The sequence below is a fragment of the Dipodomys spectabilis genome, unplaced genomic scaffold (genome assembly GCF_019054845.1).
Source record: "Dipodomys spectabilis isolate Male_0828 unplaced genomic scaffold, ASM1905484v1 ptg000506l, whole genome shotgun sequence".
NCBI lineage: Eukaryota > Metazoa > Chordata > Mammalia > Rodentia > Heteromyidae > Dipodomys > Dipodomys spectabilis.
The window spans coordinates 227818-250949 of NW_024871183.1; the positions used below are offsets into that span (position 1 = coordinate 227818).

The 23132-nt window shown below is 35.7% G+C and overlaps 1 protein-coding gene across 6 annotated transcripts in view; it reads right to left on the bottom strand.

Moving 5' to 3' along the window:
* The window catches only part of Fxr1 (FMR1 autosomal homolog 1), a 61074-nt gene that overhangs the window by 5888 nt on the left and 32054 nt on the right, over positions 1-23132 (bottom strand). For 3 of the 6 annotated variants that reach the window (XM_042669836.1, XM_042669835.1, XM_042669832.1), the window contains exons 8-15: positions 22629-22799; positions 19588-19666; positions 15725-15834; positions 8099-8185; positions 6040-6097; positions 5890-5952; positions 2580-2783; positions 62-262 (exon numbers count right to left, since the gene is read on the bottom strand). In XM_042669836.1, coding sequence (XP_042525770.1) covers positions 62-262; positions 2580-2783; positions 5890-5952; positions 6040-6097; positions 8099-8185; positions 15725-15834; positions 19588-19666; positions 22629-22799 — 973 coding nt within the window. Of the gene's footprint in view, positions 1-37; positions 263-2579; positions 2784-5889; positions 6098-8098; positions 8186-15724; positions 15835-19587; positions 19667-22628; positions 22800-23132 lie in introns of all 6 variants that reach the window. The other 3 variants (XM_042669830.1, XM_042669833.1, XM_042669834.1) reach the window with 2 other exon arrangements.

Below are 23132 nucleotides of genomic sequence, written 5' to 3' on the forward strand. Positions count from 1 at the left end.
CATACATATACATACACACACACATACACAAACACACCCTGTTCCCGAAGTGCTTACATACCTAGCCCATTTTCACTAACTGAGGCTGTATCAGATTCAGTCACTCCATCCATCAGAACAGCATCTTCATCAGTCCTTCGTCTACGAGACCGCCTACGACGGTTAGTACTGTGATGAGATTCGCTGGCATCAGTGTCTGCAGTCTGATCTGATTCTGTATTATCAAGTAAGCTGTATGGATTGCTGTCTGGATCTTTGAGCACTATATTCATGTCAGAGGCAAGAAATATTTGTTTAAGAGAACTGTAGCTGTGAATATTTTGTTCTATAATGAACCACATCAAGTAATGATAAACATCAATTTTCCCCAATAAAAATATAGTTTTCAAATAAAAAAGTTTCTGTATCACTATTTTACCTGGAAAATAATGAAGATGGATAAATATAAAAATTTAAATGGTGATGAAAAATTATAAAGCAAAAGATGAGCAGACAGCTTCCTAACATTTCCTTTGTTTTAAAAACATAGTTCTCTTTGTATCTGCAGGGTTCAACCAATAAGATGGCAAAATTGATTAAGATATTGTACTAATTATGTACATTCTTTTGATCACTATTCATTAAATATAGTATAACTACTTACACAGCATTTATACTTTAATGGGTATTAAGAAAAACTAGAGTTGATTTAAAGCAAGACTGGGAAACAATTTTTGCTGCCAAGACTATTTTGGCATGTGATGTTAGCCAGTACTGATGTTTATATAAATTACTATTAAAAAAAAAAAAAGCTCCTAAGATTGATTGTATTTCAAACCCCAAGTGTGGTTTGCGTTGGCAGGAACAGAACTAATGATTTTGCACACCAGACATTCCCTATCCCTGAATATAAACAAGATGTACACATAATATGCAAATATTATATCATCTTATATAAAGGACTTCAAGTATCTTTGGATTTTTTTTAATCTGAGAGAGGTCCTAAAACCAATCTACCATGGGTAATGAGAGATGATTGTATTGCAGAAACAGAATACTAATAAAAATTTTAAGATTCATATCCTAAGACAATCCTACAGAGGCTAGAAAAATACAAAGAGAATATTCAGCTATAATGAATTAACTCTAAGAAAGCTTTTAGTGCCTTTTATGGATTTCAAAGTGATGGCTGATACTATTGTGTATATTAATGGATTACTTCCAAACAATACTCAACACCTGCACTCAGGAGAAATCAATGAAATGATCAAAATAAGTCCACACAAAGCAGCAAGTTATAATTCAAATTCTAAATGGTAATCGAAAGAAAAAACACTTAAAATAAATACTGATTTCATTGTTGCAATGGGTCGAGATGCTATGTCAAAAAACGAACTTTACAATTTTGGCGGGGGGTGTGGGTGTAATCATGGAGATGGTAGGGAAGGAATGGTAAGGGGAAAAACAAAGGAGGAGGCAACAATGCTTGGTAAGAAATGTACTCATACCTTGCTCATGTAATTGTAACCCCTCAATACGGTATTTTCACAATAAAAAACATTTAAAAAATAAATAAATAAATTCTGTTTTCTCCAACTCTAGAAACAAAGTGTGAAGTTGGGGTAAAGGTAGAAAAGGAAGTTGTAAGATTTAACACAAAATACTTATACTAATTCGAACTAGGTTCATTTACTGCCTGTAACAAAATTGTCATTCACCTAATCATTTATTTGACAATACAGAATATAAAAATGTGCAATGTATTCAAATATTAAAACTACTTTTCTAAAAGTTCTCAAGACTAAAGACCGAAAGGAAGCAAATGAAAGAAAAAGAATCTTACAAAAATTCATTTTTGTGCTCAATTGTTGCCATTCATGTTTTATGTATATATCCCATATATTTAGTGTCTACACACTAATTTCATATAATACTTACAATATATGCTATTGAAAAGGTAGGTATGTCATTAAGAAAGTGCAGTTTTCTTAAAGGGACATAAAAATATGTTAGTTATACCCTTGAAATAATCTAGTCCATCTCCCCTAAATCCTATTCTGCTCCGAAAACATTCTAATAACACCAGTCAAGCATTGTGAAAATTCTAAAATGGTGCTAGAAGTTGCTTGTAAATCTCAAGTCTTTAGTCATTGGAGTACTCTTCTTTACAGCTCAATTCCTCAGTAAAATTTTCTTTAAGAGCTGATTCTACCCTTTTTCTGTTCTCCAAGTAGTACCTAGCATATCACAAATGCTGCTCAGTTTTTCAAATTAATATATGAAAGAATTTAAGATTTCTCTGTGCATAAAATATACTGAATATGTCTGGCAAACAAATACATAACTCAAATGTTCTAGGGAAAATAAAAAAAATTCTAATTACACAAACCCCTCAAAACTGAAAGAAATACACCATGCAAAAGTTCTAGCCTAAAAAAGTCTGTTTTCCCTGTACTAACTGCTTCATAAAGCCACTATTTTCTCCAGAGAACATGGAAAGACAAACTTTCCAAATTGGGTCCCCTTAAGTAATAAATTAACTTTTGTACAGATACACTGGTTAGAAGGAACAAATGCAGACATATTATATGAAAGGCTACCAGAACTGATGGAGGATTTGCCACCACGTGGTCCACCTCGACCTCGACCCCCTGAAACACTTCTGCCTCGTCCTCCTGGGCGTCTTCTGCTGTCACGCTGATGTCGGCTCTCTCGATCATCTTCTCCCGCCAATGACCAATCACTCAGCTCATCTTTGCGTTCAGATTCTGTTTCAGAGGGGTTAGACAGCTCAGAATTTGTACCTTGAAAAACAAAAAATAAGCCAATTAGAAGCTCCGTGTTTAAAAAGAAGTGCTTAAAAGTTTTCAAAAATATTTTTTACAAATTATTACTATTTTTTGTCAGTCATGGGGCTTAAACTCTGGGCCTATGCGCTGTCCCTGAGCTCTTCAGCTCAAGGCTAGCCCTCTAGCACTTGAGACACAGTGCTACTTCCTTACAAATTAAGTAAGCATGCTGTCTGCATCTTGGAAAGCAAAATGGAAATTAAATTTGAAATTAATAACTGAAAGAATAACCAAGTGTTAAGATGGTAGTAGTAGTAAAATATCTAGTAGTCAAGATCAGTAGAATTACTACCAAATTGCATTTCTATGGGGAGATAATATTAAAATTGGTCTGTTTTTAGGTTTTTAATCTAGATTATGGATTATATATACAACTGTTATCCAATAATTTAAAACAAATTAATCAAGTCTATCATACTACTTTATTATTGTACATAAAATAACAGCACATTTTAGTACTGTCAGAATTAGAATAAGATATTGGAAATTATTCAATAATTTTTAGTCTTAAGAAGACCTGACAACTACTAGAAGTAAAGCCATGACCAGAGAATAAATTCTACCTGACTTCAAAACTTACAGACCATTTGTAACTCCTACAACTTATCTTAAGAGACCTTTCAAAAATTTAAGCACTTCCAAAGATTTCACAGAAGTCTACAATGTAACTGTTGTATTACAATAAAGTCAGATACAATCATTATAATGTTCATTTTCATATTCCTGTTGTTCATGGCTTTTGGCATGTCACTTTATCGTATATCCAAATATATTTCCTTTAGTCTATGTCAAATCCCTAGCATCAGACCAATTTAAAAACAGGCTCCAGCCCTCCTTATTTCATTAAAAGCATCTATATGATGTTTTCTGTTAAAGTTTCTCTGAAAGAATTAGTACAAAATCGTATATGGTAAAAGACAGAACTCCGTTCACAAAATACCTAGAAGTTTCTTGTATTTAAATTCGCTAAAATGTGACTATGAAGACAAAAAAAGATGTTCCTACATTAAAGTACAATGTAAAGGCAGTGGCAGGCTAGGAGCCGGTGGCTCAAACTCAATCCTTGCTACTCAGGAGGCTGAGATGGATTGAGGTTTGAAGTCCCAAGCAGGAAAGTCTGTCAAGACCCATCACCAAAAAACCAGGAGAGCTGTGGTTCAAATGTGTTAGGAAAAAAAAAACAAAACACCACAAATCAGGCAGGACAGCACCTCAATGCCCTAAGTTCAAGCCCTGAGACGTACAGCCGAAGAAAAACAAAACAAACCAACAAAAAAAAAAAACGGGCTCATGCCTGTAATCTTAGCTCATTGGGAAGCTGACAACAGAATTTCAAGGCCAGTCTGGGAAGAAAGACAAGAAGATCCTTTCTTGACCTTTAAACTTGGGCACAGTAGTATGCATGTGTATATGGGGTTATTATTATTACTACCTAAAAAGAAATCCTTCTGAAATAAAGTATTCAAGAATATCTATAAATTAAGATGGTTTTTCCCTCTCAAGCCCACTCAACCTGTTTCAAGAATAGTTCTATAAAGGTAAGAGTGCCATCTACTGAACAATTTGTACACTTTATGGAAAATCTAGATGAGGCTGCTGTTTTTATTCCACAAATTATCTTATTCTTCACAAAAGTACTTTGCCACTCATCAACAAGGAGACCTTTTCTCACAAAAACGAATAAAAGTGCTCTAATAACCATTCCTTCATTCAAAGAGCCATGTTTGACTATCTGAGCTAACAATTTAGGCATTTAGGCTTTGAAACATTAAATAAAAATATATTGAATTTGTTTATTTGTATTAATAGGCTTCCAGGAATAGAGTAATAGCTTCAACTCTCAATTCTTTATAGGATTTACTATAAAATACATCAAAAGAATGTGAACATGGAGATACAACCTTCTACATCTACAAGTAGTGGAATTTTCATACATCTAGCAACATTAGATGATTCTTCAAACACAAAACTTAAATCAAGAATTTATATACTAAATCTTGCATTTATTTCTATTTTCTTTAAATCTATTTTGGAATAGGTTAATGAATACTTTCCCAAAACAGGATGCACAGAAGTAGCAGAAGCCAGAGTACACAAAGTGATTATGAAAATGGCCCCATCCCCAAAATCAGGTCACTGAAAAGATCCAACTCCAAATGTGAACTTTAGGATTATTACTACCACCACTCTACCATTCTACTCAAGTTAAGACCCATCTTCACAGTGAAACACTTTTTATTAAGTTTACTGCAAGGTGCTAGTGGCTCACACCTGTAATTTTATCTATTCAGAAGGCTGAGATCTGAGCATCACATTTTGAAGCTGTGAGACTTTTATTCCAATAAACCACTCAAAAGCCAGAAGCACAACTGTGTTCAAGTAGCAGAGCACTAACTTTTGGCAGAAAAGCCAAAAGACAGCACCCAAGCACTGAGTTCAAGCCTCAGGACCAGCATACAACAAAAAATGTATTTAGGTTGGCTTTTATAAAGGCTTCATTAAATGCTGTCATCTCAAAAAAAAATTCCAAAAGTACAATGTTAATAATAATAGTCAAGTCTTCCAGTAAAGAATCAGTAGTAAAATGGTTCTGAATTTAGTACTCAGGACCTTGTATTTACTTGCTAGGCAAGTGCTCTATAATCTGAACCTGCTTCCAGTTACTTAAGATTTGCTATACATAATCATCCTGTTCTAGTGACTTTCATATTTTCATTTTTACTTTGCTAACGGTATATTTCAACCAATAGCACCACCAGTTCTAGGTTTTATTGGGGAAATGTTCAAAATCTGTATTATAGAGAATTATTTGGAAAACAAGATGGTGAACATTCAACCTCCTAAATATTTAAAACAAACATGATTATATACTACTAACTTAATATGCATAATTGTTCAAAAGCTATGTACCTTTTATTGCCATTAACAAAGTATATCATCACCATTAGGACATGTACCCCAGAGCCAATTAAGAACAATGAGTTTATTACTTATAAAACAAGAAATCTATGGAAGTTCATAAACTACACTACTACAAAAATAATTTTATTTTATTTTTTACCATAACCGGAGGTGTAATTAGGGCCCCGACGACCTCTGCCTCTTCCACTATAAGACCTAGAACCTTGTACAGAAGAGACGGTACTTTCATCAGTGGCATATCCTCTCTCTTTTTCAGGCCCTCTGGTGGAAGAAGGTCTGAAACCCATACCAATCTGTCGAAGTTGTTCATCTATCTGCAAGCGTTCCATTCTTAGCTGTTCCACTTCCTACAATCAAAACAAAAAGGTTTGCCTTCTTTGTTTAATGATTTTTTTTTAACTTAAGAGCTACAACTGGATGAACCACCAAAGAAAGAATCTGTGACTTCTAAAACTGCTTGGGAAAGCAACACTGTGTTCCTAACATAGTTCACATGGTCATTTGCTGATCTAATTCAACTATATTTACTGAACATCTTAGAAATATGCCAAACAACTTACATAAGTAAAAAATTTAAAAGAAACACAACTCTAGCCTTTAGAAAATGTTTCAAACAATGTTAAGTAACTTATTAAAATAACTAATAATTACATAGCAATAGCAGACTTTGTTCCTCAAAGGGTTACAACTCTGCTAAATGATGTTCAAGTATCATCTTGAAAAGTACTAATAAAAGCTGCTTTACTATCAAAGTAGTGTTCCCTAACTTGTGAGCAACATAGACATACTTTATTATTTAAAAACTAAGGTTAGAAGAGTGCCAATGGGTGACACCTTTAATCTAGCTATACTCAAAGGGCTAAGATCTAAGGATTGCAGTTGGAAGCCAGCCCAGGCAGAGAAGTATTCAACACTGTCTCCAAATAACCAGCAGAATAAAAAGTTGGACTTTAGGTATGTCTCAAGTGATACAGTGCCAACTATGAGTGGGGGTGAGGAAAAGAAAGCACGTAAAGCCTGGGATCAGGAGTAAAAAAAAAAAAAAAAGCTCAAGTCACTGGAAGATGTAAAGGTAAGATATTTTGACAAAGGTCTTGATTGAAAAGTAAAGTACTGCACTTGAATTGAGACTTGTTATAGAAAACTGAGTTTCAAGAAATGATATTGGGGGGGTCTTTCATAATATCACAAGAGCAAAGATGTTATTTTACTTTTACAAAAAGTAAAAAGTAGCAAACAGTTGAAGACATTCTAAACAAGGAAACAAAGCAGAAACAAAGACACTATATAAAGTATCAATCACAATGTTTACAAGTTTACAGGACTTTTTTCCCTAAAACACTTGTTTATGTATTAACAATTAGTAAATGAAAGCTGGGCTTTGGTGACTTATCCCTATCCCTATAATCCTAGCTATTTGGAAGGCTAAGATCTGAGGACTGTAGTTCAAAACCAATCCAGACAAACAATTCTGGGAAATGCCGATCTCCACTTAGCAAAAAGCTTTAAAGTAGACTCATGTGGTAGAGCATCAGCCTCAATGGAAATAGGTAGGCAGGGGCACAAGGCTGAGTTGTCAAGCCTCAGTACAAGAGAAAGAAAAATCAGCAAATGAGAACTGGCAATGTACCTCAGTGGTATAGTAGCATGTTCCCCATGTACAGGCTCTAGTTTTGAGTCTTGCTTCTAGAAACACGTCTGTGCATGCGTACAGACACATATAATACAATGATGCCGATATGGGAGGCAGTACAGATGACTGAGATAATACCAAAGTTTACCAAGGTAACCAAACTTCATTTGTGTACTCTATATGCATGTAAAATATGAAAGTAGAAACAAAATGGCTCTAATACACAACATATTTTAATGATAACAAATCCTATAAAGACGAAAATTACCATTTCTTAAACAATAAGGAAAACTTAAATGCTGAGAAAAAACAATGCATGAGGTCATTTAATTATAGCAAAAGACATTTTACTATTAAGTTCTCATGTGACAAAAACTGGGCAAAAGTATTTCATAGAAATGTAGACAAAAATAAAATGTCTAATGTGAGAGCATCTTATGTTTGCTGTAAATGTGCAGCTTTTTTCTTTTGTAGTGCTGGTGACTGAACTCCCAGCCTCATATTTGCTTAAGCAGGTCTACCAATAAGCCACTCCAGTACCCCTACCATCTTGCTTATTTTTAATATTTTTGGTACTGTGGATTGAACCCAGGGTCTTGCAGTTGTGAAAGGTAAACACTTCACCACTGAACCACATTGCCAGTGCTAATATACAACATTTATGTAGTAATGTGGCAATGATTAGTGGAAAATATAATGTAAATTATATACAAACCTTTAGGTAGGCAATATGATACTCTAAGAGAACTTGCACATTTCCAATACTTTCTTTAGTGCCAACAAATACAAATGGAACCATGCCCTGTAAAAAAGAAAAACAAAACCAAAAAACCCCAATGTCCTCAGTAATCAATACTTAATATTCCAGCACAAATCTAACCACAATACATAATTCGAAAAACTTTTCTAATACACATAGCAACTTATATCTAGTAAACTTCAAGAGAACTGAAATCTATAATCTAAAATTGTCAAATATTGCCATATTTGTGCTACAATTTAATTTTAACATGAAAAAAAAAAACCCTCATTTTATACCAGTTTCTACTTTCTACTTTCTACTTGAATCTAAATTTCCACACAGGGTCTGTGTACTCAGGGTTATCTCCTGACCATTAAGAGATATATCACTGAAAGAATAAAAATACTTATATGATACAAAAATAGGAGAACTACTGGCACAGCAAATATTTAGTCATCAATAATTAAACTAAACCAAAGGATTAACCCAAACTATTTGTTTGTTTAAATTTAACAACAGGAGGGATTATTTTAAGTAGGAGGGAAGAGGTATTAAGATGGCTAGGGATTTTTCTTCCTTTTATTCTGTGGTGCTCCTGGGGCTTGAACTCAGAACTAGGCTACTGTCCCTGAGCTTCTTTTGTTCAAGGCTAGTGCTCTACACTGAGCATTCTATACAAGAGGTGTACACAGTTCTACTTTTTTTTGGGGGGGGGAGGGAAAGGAGGGAAGGGATTAGAGTTGAGTGTCATGGACTTCACTGGCTTTGAACCACGATTCTAAGATCTTAGCCTCCTAGCATACAAGTATAAGCACGTGAACCACATTTCAGTAACAGCGCATGGTGGCAAACATTGGATCTGTAATTCCACCTGATGAAGCCAATGGATCTCAAGTTCAAAGTCAGTATGAGCTACAAGTCAGTGAGACCCTGTCTTAAAACTCAAGAAAACAAAAAAAAGCACATTTCAGCCTCTTAGTAAAAAAAAAAAATTTCTTCAATTTGTAGCATAGTCCTAATAGTTACATAAATATCGTTCAGTCTTAAAGTATAAATTCAGTGAAATTTATCTTTTAAGTAACTTTTTAAACATTCTAATAAATGACTTTTAGATATTTAATTAAAAAAAAAAAAAAACAGAAAAGCTCCAAGACAGATGCTAAGAATGATGTTAACACCGTAAGAATCATGTAGCTGTGAGAATCACAGTGATCAGGAAGCAGTAATTTCAACTACAAAGGTACAAAATAAAGGGAATCTAATTTAAGGTTACAGATATCTTTCAGGTAAGAGGGCATACTTAAGTGTATTGAAAGTCTACAAGTGTGGCCCAAGAGTACTGCCTAGCAAGTATTTAGTAATCAATGCCAGTGTGTGCTGGGAGGATTGAGAGAAGGCCAAAGTGAATTAAAGACAGAGGTGGTAAACTGAATCCCCCAAAATTTTAATCTCATATCACTTCTGAAAATTATATATCCTACATCTATATCTTATTTAACGTCATACATATTATTTAGTATTCACTTTAAAAGTAACTAGGAAGCCCAGCGTGGTGGCACATATCTATAACTCAAGCACCTATTAGGCTGAGACATAAAGAGCACAAGATTGAGGCCAGCCTGGGTTATATACACAGAGTCTCTCTCTTAAAAAAAAAAAAAAAATCAAATGTACTTAAAAAGAAAACAAAAACAAAAGAAACACCATAATATGTCAAGTTTAAAAGCAAACTAACAGGGCAGGAAAGTCCATGAGGCACTTATCTCTAATTAAGCAATAACATCAAAAAGCTGGAAATGAAGCTGTGAGGCAAGTGGTAGAATGGTAGCCTGAAGCAAGAAAGCTTAGGGACAGCACCCAGGCCCTTAGTTCAAGCCCCAGGATGAGGAGGAAAAAAAAATCCATGCAACTAAAATTATAAATAAAACATGAGAAATTATACTTTACATATTTAATATATCCATATATTCAAATATATACTTTTTATTAGTTGTTATATACACATTTTAAATTACATAATCAGGTTACTATATGGAAATCCCATCATCGAACAAGTTCTTAGAAGTAACAACAACAAAGCATTCAATATAAAGACAATCAAAATAAATCAACTGCCCCAAGTTTGAAAATTAGCATCCGTATTGTCATTTTTTAAATTTTTTTATTGTTATTATAAAAGCAATGTACAGAGGTTACAGTTTCGTAAGTCAGGTAAAGAGTACATATTTTTAAACAATGTCATCCCTTCCCCTCTTCTCCAAGTTTTTCCCCCTCTTCCCCACCAATAAGTTGTATAGTTCATTTTCAATGTAGTGTCTGCTATGTACGACTAGTACATTTATTTATCCTTTATTCCTCCATTTCTGTACTTCCCTCATTCCCAAAGGCGCATATATATATACATATATATGTGTATGTATATATATATATATATATATATATATATATATATATATATATGAACAAACAAGGTAAAAGGAAAACAGAAACAACAGCCAAGAAAAAGAACCTCATTTTCTGGGGCTGGGAAGGTGGCTCAGTGGTGGAGCGCTTGCCTTGCATGCAAGAGGCCCTGGGTTCGATTCCTCAGCACCACATAAGCAAAAAGAAAAAAGCCGGAAGTGGCGCTGTGGCTCAAGTGGTAGACTGCTAGCCTTGAGCTGAAGAGCTGAGGGATAGCACCCAAGCCCAGAGTTCAGGCCCCACAACCGGACCCCCGCCCCCCAAAAAAAGAACCTCATTTTCATTTCCTAGAGTTCATTTCAATAAGGGAATGTATTTTGTGTGTTAAGACACACACACAGGCATTGTGCCCTTGTGTCCTTAAGAGAAGGTCTCACTCACTATGTGTGAATGTCTAGACATCTGTATAATTGTTCTGGTTTATTTTAGATATAGCTTCCACATATGAGAGAAAATATGTACCGTAGGGATAAAATGCTGAGTAATATTGCCATTCTCAATGATGAACCAAATTGCAGCCATCTTTGGGAACATCAAGTAAACTTTTATGATGAGTTACTTAATTTAAAGAATAAAGCAACCAATGCACAAGGCTACTAATCATGATAAAGGTATGTCACTTAGGTAAGGGTAAGAACCCTATCCTATTTCTAGGGGCCTTAAAACAAAAACAAAAGCAGCAGCAACAACAACAAACTAGTAGCCCAGAATCCAAGAAAAGAAGTAATACTTCTGGGGATGTCTTTTATCCAGTCAGCTGCAGATACCAATAAACTATTTTTTAAAAAAAAACAAAAAAAGGGTTGCCAGACTCCACTTAAAAGAACTGGCAAATCTGGCCTTTGAAGTTCTCAACACCCAGATTTCATGGAAAACAAGAGTTAAAGGTCAGACGAACCTGGAAAAACTCTTAAGCAGGGTGATTCCATATTCCAAAAGGGAAAGGTTATGAATGCAGAAAAACAAGTCATTGGAAAGCAGAATACCCTAAGAAGGAGCCATGCTATCCAGGGAAATACTGTCTTTGCCATTAAGGGACACATGTAGAAAAAACTGGTCCTTTCTCCAGTGGGTGAGGGATATCCACCTCCAAAATGGTAGTCCCTGAGAACTTAAAGGGATCTTCCACTTTTCAAGATCCCAAATAGTCAAACTTCTAGTGTCTTATTTAGGAACCTTGGGTTTTTCAACATAGCTTTTAAAGAACCAATTTTAATAACTCATTTAATAATTTTTTTTTTTTTTTTGTCGGTCGTGGGGCTTGAACTCTGGGCCTGGGCGCTGTCCCTCAGCTCTTCAGCTCAAGGCGAGCGCTCTACCACTTGAGCTACAGCACCACTTCCGGTTTTCTGGTGGTTTATTGGAGATAGGAGTCTTATGGTCTTTCTTGCCCGGGCTGGCTTTGAACCGCGATCCTCAGATCTCAGCCTCCTGAGTAGCTAGGATTACAGGCGTGAGCCACCAGCGCCCGGCCATTTAATAATTTTAATGGGCTCAATTTTCTGCCTTAACTCCCTTGCTTGGGTCTCCTTCTAAAGGACACTGGCTACAGGTAACCAATATTGATAAATCGCGAAGATCAAAAGATTCACAGCAATTTTTATATTCAAAGGGGTTTGTTTTTTGTTTTTTCTTACCAGTTTGGATCCTTCTTTAAGGCATTTAGTATTACTCACAGAAAAGTACTATAACATGTACCTGTGTTCAACTATTACAGCCTTGGTTCCATTTTGCAAGGAGGAGGGAACATTAAATCTGCTTTAAAAAATAACCAAGGAAATGAATAAAATTGTAATAAAAAAACTAGCAGTGTATTGTGTCAGATCCTAAACCTACTGGAACATCAAGGAAATTAAGGTCCTTAAAAGAAGATCTAAGGAAGATCTAAACAAAACTTCTTGGCTACACTGTAATTCCAGAACTACTTTGACCCTTAAAAAAAAGAATTAGTACTAGGGCCACCTTAAAGAAACAGCACAAAACTTACCTAAATAGCTTAGATTCCATAGGATTTGGATTTGTGCACTTGGGATAACAAAGCCCCTTTGTGAGGGAACCCAGGACCTGATTATAAACTTCCTGGAGGAAGCTCTAGCTACAACAAAAACAGCCAGATTCACCAAGGAGTAAAAAAATATCAAATCCTCCAGGAGATACTCAATGTTTACTTTAACATTATCCATAAAGAACAACTAGCCAGGAGTTGGTAGTTCATGCCCATAATCCTAGCTAGGTATTCTGGAGGCTGAGACCTGAGGATCAACGTTCCAGCCAGCCCAAGCAGAAAAGTTTGAGATTCACCAGCAAAAGGCAAAAAGTGGAAAAAAATGGTAGAGCACCAGCCTTGAGTAAAATAGTCAAATGAGAGCACAAGGAACTGTGTTCAAGCTCCACAAAAAGAGTAACTAACCTAACCTCCTAAACGTCTAAAACAGAACATATGTGTATTTTATATATATATTATATATATATATGTGTGTATATATATATAATGTTGTGTGTGTATGTAGGCTGCCATTTTTACTATAGCTATTAACCTAGTATGCCATTTCTATAGGTAGAAAAGTGTAAGGTCCATTTCTGGATGGCGAGCAGATCCCGCCCAGTACCTGTGTTACCTAGGCAACTGGGACACCTGGAAGAGGTCACATCTGCATCCACTGAGGTCACATCTGGATCTGATGTGGCCATTCCTTTCTCCCACCTGGTCGCACCTCCCACCTCCCTTTACTTGGCCACACCTTTCCCCGCCCCTACCCTAGATAAAGCCTAACCCAGGGCCAGACCTCTTTGCCAGCTGTGTGGAGTGTCAACCTGGCCTGGTCCTAGCAGGTCTACTGAATAAACCTACCCCTTACCTGAATACCACATGCGTGGTGCTGTTCTTATTTGGCTACCTCTTTTTAAAAACCTAACAGAAAGTATATTCAACATAAATCTTAAGTCTACAGATTTTGTTTTCTTTACTGTTTCTTGATTCCATTGAAAAATCTGACCTATTACCTAACCATAGAGGAAACGTAGTTTACTTATTTCCCATGTCACCTTCTACTTCCTTTTTTCCAGACAGAGCCAATAGTCTACTCTCAGCACAAAACAGCTATAGAAGATGGACTGCCAACCCTCTATACTCTCTTCAATATATCAGGAAGCAAAGTTGATTAGTGAAGAAATGAGGAAGAATGAATGAGCAGATATAAATTACTTTAAAAGAGTATGATAAGAGCTAAATTCAAAAGATAAAACCAGAAAATAAACTGAAAAAACATACAAGCTCCCCTCCCACCATTCCAGGACCTCCCCCTCCTTTCCTTTAGTGTTAAATTATATGAGTAGGAGACAAGAGAAGCTACTTCAATATGCCTTTTGGAAACTCTTCTTGAATGGGTAAAAACAGAATGAAAAAATGTATCTGGCAAAAGGAATCTGAGATAACCACCTTAATTCATTCAACTCAAAATGTAAGAGTTACAAATAAGAATCACCATTTTGAGTCTTTAGTTCTCCTTTCCTACATTGGTGGCAGAAAATGTCTCATTTCTATTTTGCCCTACTTTAATTGTTCTACTAAAATAAATCCTTTAGTCAATCTCAAGGACCTATTTTGTGTGGAAACTCTAAAGTGGAGAGCTTCTCATCCATGCTCTGGTAACTTAGCAAAGAATGACAACATTTAGTGCAAAACAAAGACACAAGAAGACAATTAAGATGGACACTGGTGGCTCACACATCAGGAGGCTGAGATTTGAGGACTGTGATTCAAAGCCAGCCCGGGGCAGAAAAATCTAAAAAAACTCTTTACCTCCAAAAAAAGCTCAGCACTAACTTTGAACAAAACATAAGTTCAGGGATAGCACCCACAAAAAAAAAAAAAAAAAGGAACTAAACAACACTAAAATCTATTTGGCATGATGGAAAGGGAAGACAAGACATGGCAGGATATACATGTACTTGTTCATTTTTGTTGGTTGTGGGGCTTGAACTCTGGGCCTGGGCGCTGTCCCTCAGCTCTTTAGCTCAAGGCGAGTGCTCTACCACTTGAACCACAGCACCATATCTGGTTTTCTGGCCATTTATTGGAAATAAGAGTCTCATGGACTTTCCTGCCCAAGCTGGTTTTGAACTGTGATCCTAAGATCTCAGCCTCCTGGGTAGCTAGGATTACAGGCGTGAGCCACCAGCACCCAGCCACATTTATTTTTAGTATCAGTAATCTGTGTTTATATAAGCAGGTAATTTAAAATGTCCATATGACTTTGATTACAAGGAGTTCATAACCTGTTTGAAAGAAATCTTTGAAAACATAAGAAAAAAAATAGCAGTGATGATGGGGCTGGGAAGGTGGCTCAGTGGTAGAGCGCTTGCCTTGCATGCATGAGGCCCTGGGTTCGATTCCTCAGCACCACATAAGCAAAAAGAAAAAAGCCAGAAGTGGCGCTATGGCTTAAGTGGTAGAGCGCTAGCCTTGAGCTGAAGAGCTGAAGGACAGCGCCCAGGCCCAGAGCTCAGGCCCCACGACCGGACCCAAAAAAACAAACAACAGCAACAAAAAAATAGCAGTGATGAAACAAGGACACAGAATGACCCACTGCAACAAGGATACCCACAGGACATTATATTGGAAAGGAGCTTCACAACTTTGGGTGGAAGGTGGTTAAGAAGAGGGGGAGGTTGGGGAGGGAATGGATAGTGGGACAACAACAAGGAAGGGAAGGGTAACAATGATCGACAAGTATTGCACTCATTGCCTTACTCATGTAACTGTAATCCCTCTGTACAGCATCTTAACGACAAAAAATAGCAATGAATAATATGTAAGTGGGAAAGGTCATCTCAGCCTACAAGTCACAAAGGCTCTTTAGAACAAGTAAGTTGTAATGCTGAGTCTCTACTTGGCTGTAACATGCCAAGATGCCAATAATCAATATTCAAAACGTTTACCATGCGTCATTTGGAAACCTGAAACATTCCAGCCTTTGAAAAAGTTTAAGGAACAGAATTTTCTTAAAGCAAGGAAGAATAACCTTTATCAAAGTAGATTAACTGACATCTTTTTGAAATGAATCCTAAAATATAACAGTAAGTCACCCAAGAAACATGGAAAACAAAAAGGGTTCTTACACTAAAAACACTTACATCTTCTCTAGGTAGTTTATTTTCATTATCTCCTTCAATTCTCACCCGAACCACACCAGATTTATCCACTATTTCTTGAATGACTTTGCCATTTTTCCCAATTACTTTTCCTTTGTAAAAGAAAATAAATACAGTAGTTAAAACAAATTCCCTATATTCTCAGACACCAACCTGAATAATTTATGACGATATCAAATATGATCACTTAGCAAAGCGCCTACATTTTATTTTCGATTAAATCACATAAGGACTACCAAGAAATTTTACCCTTAGTCTGAAATTTGATTCTCTTCAATATACCTGAAGTTACTGAAATTGAAAATAATTCTCACACATAGAAATTTTCAGTCTAAATATTAACTTGTTCTTTTATCATCTTTACATTTTAAAAATAAAAACTCCAAACCACTTCAAATTTTTCTACATATATAAAGCAAATAGAAAGCTGTATTACATTGATATTACCTTTATCAACTTATTCATTTCTAGGGTGATAGTCAGTTATCTTGCTTTTATTTTCAAGTTTATGTTTGTCCAAAGGATTTGACATGATTTTCAAAATATTCTCAGTAAAACAAAATACATTTTAAAAGTATTACAATTTACATCAAAAGTTTTAAAAGTTCTCACAGCTTTATAAAAGTATATATAGGTATATAATATGTGTATATATATATATATATATATATATATATATATATATTTATGTAAACATCTTCATTGCCTTGCTTACAACATAAAATTCAAAACTGTTACCTTCTCCATACCTGTAAATCTGGCAAATCCAGCTATTAAATATACCATAATTAAAGCAAAGTTTCAAAAAGAGCACATACTCTTTCTCCCCATTAAATATTAATACAGAAAACGAAGCAACCTCGGTACCGTCACTTAGTAATCCGAAAATATTCTGGTAACCTTTACTATATAAAACAGATCTTCACATTTGTTATAAATTATACATCATTTTGACTAAATCATTTTTAGAAATGCTTGCAACTAATTATTTTGGTTGAAAAGAGTTAAAAATAAAAATTTTCGCTTGTGTGCTTAAAAGAACAATTTCCATTGAAGAATAATGAAATAATGGTTAACAGTAAACTGGTCAATATAGCAAAAGAATTCTAACAGGATTTTCTCACTCTTTTAATCCCATTTTAAAACCTCCCTCCTCATTAGTAAGCCTAAATTTAAAAGCAACAGGAATCGAACTGGTTACAAAAAGCAATTAGGACACAGAATGTTAAGTCTTCTGAAAAGCTCTAGCCACAGCACATTAAAAGCCACCTTCATTGTTAAACAGTGAAGCTCAAGAATCAACTTCATATTTGACACCCTGATAAAAAAGAAGCAAATGTCTTCTCAAAAGCAAAAATCAATTTAATAGAGCATAATTCCTTCTCCCAATATCTTTGTCACTTCCTTCTTGTGATCTATACCAGTGGTGAATAAACTTCCATTACACTCCTGGGTCCTTGGCAGGGACCTACCTGCAAGTTTTATTTAGTCCCGCCAGAGACCTTCAATATTTTAATTGATCATTTCCATAGCTTAAATTCCAGAGCATATTGACAAACTGAAGCACACCTGTAGTATAAATTGAGCACTAAGAATAAATGTTGATGGGATAAAGAAGTGATTAAAGAAGCTTCTATGAAGTGAAAAATTTTAATTCTCAACTCAATGTACACAGAAAATTTTTTTGGGAAAGGAAAGAAATGACCAAATCCTAAAACTCTTGAAATTTGTTAAGTTTAAGTTGAATCCTCTCTGGAACTTACCCACCAAGTGGTCCTCATTCCCTTTTATTCCTCAGTCCTTTTTTTTCTCTTTCACTTAGAATACACTATCTTTCAAAAGAGTGCTTTATTCATGAAACATCTGAGGGAAATACAGTATTACACTTGACAACCAACAGAAATTTTGACCTACTCCTTAATGTCACCAATGTTGTCATTTCATTCGTTTCCTGAAGAGCATACAAGCAATTCACATTACCAAAGCTAACCAGAATACAGGAAAAAACATGCACTATCGTTGGATTGGTAAGAAAATCAAAGAAAAAGACAAGCAGAATAAGAAAACTAATATATTCAATTTCATTATTTCTTAAGTATCAAGACTGTTTACTCATAATACAAAAACTCTTAGAATAAGGGTACTTTTGCAGAATCAAGTTGGAAAGAAATCTGACTCTTCCTTATAGCTCTATCATATCATTTTAAGCGAGAAAATGTTAAAATTACAATATGCACAGCAGCTACCACAATATTTGTGCCTTACAGATATCAATAACTCAGTATGACTTAAATAAAAAGCACATATTTTTCAAAAGCAGTTCTGTTAATCGTGATTTCATTTGACTAAATATTTGGATATGGTTGTATGAGATGCTTATTAAAATTATACAGAATTCTTCAAGATTTTATTCACCTTTAATTTCAACTTATCTCCCCAGCAGCACAAAGTATGGCAAACAATAGCACACTAAGAACTCATCAACTAATTTTTGTAATTAATAGTATGTCATTATCTACCTAAAGATTTGTACAGAATTGAAAAGCATTTAATATAAAACTACTAATAATTGATTTCAAGAAATAAGTCCTGGTGAGTGCTGGTAGCCTACACCTGTAAACTACTTAGAAGACTGAGATCTCAGGATCAGTTTGAAGCCAATCCGGGCAGGAAAATCTGTGAGACTCTTTTTATCACTAGTTAACCACCAGAGCTGTGGTTCAAGTGGTAGAGCGCTAACTTTGAGCAGAATGGCTCAGAGACAGTGCCCAGGCCCTGAATTCAAGCCCCACAACTGACCCCCCCCTCCAAAAAAAAAGGAAATCCTTGTGTTGTAAATCATTTTTTCTGAATATACTGCTTATCAGTCAAAACATACGTTTTAAATTCTCTTCAGTTTTTTGCAGTATGATAAATGAAACATCATTACCTAGGCAATTATTTCCTAAAGGATGAAGAGGTCCCATTATATAAATGGACCCAAAAAGGCAGAAATAAACTTCATCAGAGTTAAAACTTAATGAGACAAAGGGAACAGAAAGTCATTCCTGTTGGTCAACTATATTACATTTTGTTATTCTTTTCATGTATTTACTATTTAAAATAATCACTACTTATTACATTTGCCTCATAGCTCTAAAGACACAGAACAGGTGTTAGGGACGTAGCTCTGAGCACCCTAACTATATCACCCTACCACATACACAAAAAAGCAAAGCATAGACATAAGACACATTAGTAACAGAACCATTTAGTCATCCCAGGCTTGAATGCTTTTTTAATTATTGCTTCAAGCTCAAAGCTTTTGCCAATTTATATAACTCAGGCATGCCATCATTTTCTTTAGTAGAGATAAACAATACTGAAACCTTTCCTCACAAAGCATCATCTCCTGCCCGTGACTTCTTCGCTTATTCTATGACATTGCCAACAACTAATTTTTCAGGGTCTATTATGCAAAAATCGATTACCCTCCCTACTGTTAGCCCAGTTACTTTCTCATCTGCATTAAACAAAAGAAAAACATTATCATAAACACCTTTTCAAAAAGTACCATCACAATTCTGATGAATATCTGGTAAAAAGACACATAAGGAAGGGAATAGGGAAGAACTCCATGGATGAGAAGATTTAAGAAAAACTAATATGACGGACTTTCTACAAATTATAAGTCTTATTAGAGAAAAAAGCATCTTCACATAGGTACAAGTCACATAAAATGTTATCATCAAAAATATAATATTTGGTATCTAAATATTCCTATAATTAGAACAAGACAGCAAACTATGAAACTAATTTCAAATTAATCTGTATAAACATTTATTTAATATTTTAGAAGTACCTACCAACAAGATTCCTAGGAACCTGAATAAAATCTTCCACAAATTCCAAGAAACCTCTAGCCTTTTTTACAGCATCAGCACTCTAAATGAAGGGAAAACAAATAGGAATTACTGTTACCATCTTGAAGCAAACTCATAGTCCAAAACAAAATGAGAAGAGCAAAGTTCTGCTCAGGCACTAAGAAGTGCTATTTCAGATTAAGTTATGAACTATTAAAAAGCAGGAAGTGGTGTTGTGGTTCACGTGGTAGAATGCCAGCCTTGAGCTGAAGAGCTGAGGGACAGCACCCAGGCCCAGAGTTCAGGCCCCATGATGGACCAAAAAAGAAAAAAGTTGCACTCAAAAAATTTTAGTGTGTCTACAATCTTTTAATAATAATAGTTTAAATTACATCTATTACATACTAGTGAGGAGTCAAACATTAACCCCTTCCAAAACATACTGGTCCATATTCTCAGAATGTATTTGCCATATAAGTGCAAAAAACATATTTATTCAAATTTTCTGAAAAACTGCACTTATTCTCAAAGTCAGAAATGACTTGGGGGGGGGGGGGGGAGGTCTGGTCATTGGGCCTGAACTCTGGGCTTGGGCACTCTCCCTCAGCTCTTCAGCTCAAGGCTAGCGCTCTACCACTTGAGCCACAGCGCCACTTCCGGCTTTTTTTCTTTTTGCTTATGTGGTGCTGAGGAATCGAACCCAGGGCCTCATGCATGCAAGGCAAGCACTCTACCACTGAGCTACCTTCCCAGCCCCAGAAATGATTTTATAAGTTGCTTTTGCAGAGGTAGATTTTTTAGAAGAACTTTACTGATAAGAGCATAAAATTTATTCAGTTCCTACTGGAACTATTTAAACATATGAAAAGTAGGAAAAGGTATTTAAATTTCAAAAAATTCTCTTTTGATGGTTCTTTTAAGAAACATAGCTCAAGAATTCACTGTGCTCACTTCAATGTATACCATATGTAATAAAACACTTAAACAGTTTATAAACTGTATGGAAAGTATCGTCATTATTATTGGAAAAGATAAGAAACTTATCAAAATGCAGAGTCAGGCTACAATGTCTGTCCTCAGAATGATTATGTTGCATAGCCCACTTTTGAAAGCTCTCAGAAATATAAACAAATCTCTGTGGTCAGAATTATTGTATGCATTAGGGCTGGGTACTGGGGGCTCATGCCTGTAATCCTAGCTACTCAGGAGGCTGAGATCTGGAGATACTGGTTCAAGCTAGCTCAGGCAGGAAAGTCAGTGAGACTCTTATTTCCAATTAACCACCAAAAGATGGAAGTGGAGCTGTGGTTCAAGTGGTGGAGTGCTAGACTTGAAAGACGGCGGAAAAAAATACTTAGGAAGGGCTGAGAAGGTGGCTCAGTGGTAGAGCGCTTGCCTTGCATGCAAGAAGCCCTGGGTTCGATTCCTCAGCACCACATAAGCAAAAAGAAAAAAGCCGGAAGTGGCGCTGTGACTCAAGTGGTAGAGTGCTAGCCTTGAGCTGAAGAGCTGAGGGACAGCACCCAGGCCCAGAGTTCAGGCCCCACGACCGGACCAAATTAAAAAAAAAAAAAAAAAATACTTAGGAAAGCACCCAGGCCTTGCATTCAAGCACCAAAAATAATTTTTTAAAAGGTCAAGATTTGGAGAAAAAAAAAATCATAGTTGAGGAATGGTCTTAATCAAACATCTGGAATAAACACTTTTCCCCTCTAGTAACAGGAAGTAAACCCAGGAAGTAACCTATTTTAGCCAAGTATTCCGCCTCTACCACTGGGCTCTTGTTTTACTCCTTATTTTGAGACACTGTCTTAGCTAAGCTACCCAAGCTGAAGGCCGACTATAACATCCAGACTGGCCCTGAACTTTCCATCCTCCTGGCCTCCTGAGTGCTTATATTTTTTATATAACTTCATTTCCTACCCTGCAAATGCAGCATAGTGACAAAATATTATCCAAATTCAAGTCACAAAAAAGTTTTATTACATACTATTGCTACTAGTGTTGACAAAATAGCAATCAAAATTAAATGGATGAATTATTTGTAGTAGGCATAAAATTGGGAAAAAAAGCTATGGAAGTCATTAAGAACCTTCTGAAAATTCTAAATATTACTCAGAAAATCCTTCTTTCTCCCAACAGAAGATGACTATAACTACTACTTAATAATTACTAGGCTGAGATTTCTTTTCTTAAATGCACTGATTGAACTCTGAAGCCACATTCTTACTATCCAAAATCACTACCATGAGCCGTTATGCCAGGCCCCACAACCTGATTTCTTTTTCTTTTTTTGGTACCTAAGGCTGGGGTTTGAACTCAAGACCTTGCACTATATTTTTTTAATCATGAAAAATTTACTAAGAGTATACAGACATAGAAAATCAAACATTGAACCCAGGAACATTGAACATGAACTTCACAAAACAGGATACGCAATGAGCATGGAATAGCTACATCTCATAGGATCTCTTTATAGAGAAATAGAAAACATAAAAACTAGGGTATTAAATTTACTTTTCCAGCCAGGTGCCGGTACCTCACATATGTAATGTAGCCACTCAGGAGGCTGAGATCTGATGATGATGGTTCAAAGCCAGTCTGAGCAGGAAAATCCATTAGACCCTTATCTCCAGTTAAGCACAAGAAAAGCTGGAAGTGGAGCTGTGGCTTGAGTGGTAGAGCATAGGCTTGGACAAAAAAGCTCAAGGACAGTGTCCAGGCCTAGAGATCAAGCCCTAGGACCAGCACACATATAAACATTTTATCTTTCTTAGACTAGGTCCTTGCACTATTTTTCACTCAAGGCTGGCACTCTACCACCTAAGCCACTTAAGAGTCTGTGTGGGATGGCTAAAAACCTCAATACTTAGGCCTCAGCTTCCTGAGCAGTTAGGTTTACAACCTGCCAAGTTGATGGATTTTAGGTGAATGAATTCTACCTTCAATAATAGTTAAGATAAAATGAAATTCCACATAAAATACTGTAATTCAGCAGATTGTTCATTCTATAAAGTTAGCAGAAGCAAGAAAAGCCAACTTACCTCTCCATAGATTCTAAATGTTCCAGTATCTTCATCTAGCTCAATGGCGGTAACTCCAGGAACCTTCCTCGCTTGCTGTATATTACTACCATGTGTTCCTATTGCCAGGCCCATTAAATCTTCTCTCACAACAAATTCCTCATGAAAAGCTGCTGCAAGTTGTTTTGTGCACTAATAAAAGAGGGAAATTAGGACTTACATCTCCATTTATGATTCACATCAAGAGGGTGAAAACATCTTATCTACCAATCAATGAATACTGTGGTATATACATATATGAAATATCATCATTGAAAAAGGAGAGAAAATTCTTAGACATACTGTAACACAAATGATCACTGACTGAGAGCATTACTAGCCTAACTGAAATAAGTCATTTATAAAATGTAATATTTTAAGACTCCAATTACATACCTAGAGTAATTATATTTAGAGAAAATAAAAGTGGTTGCCAGGGTCTGGAGGGAAGAGAAAATTGGAAATTTTTGAACAGGAGCATATTAA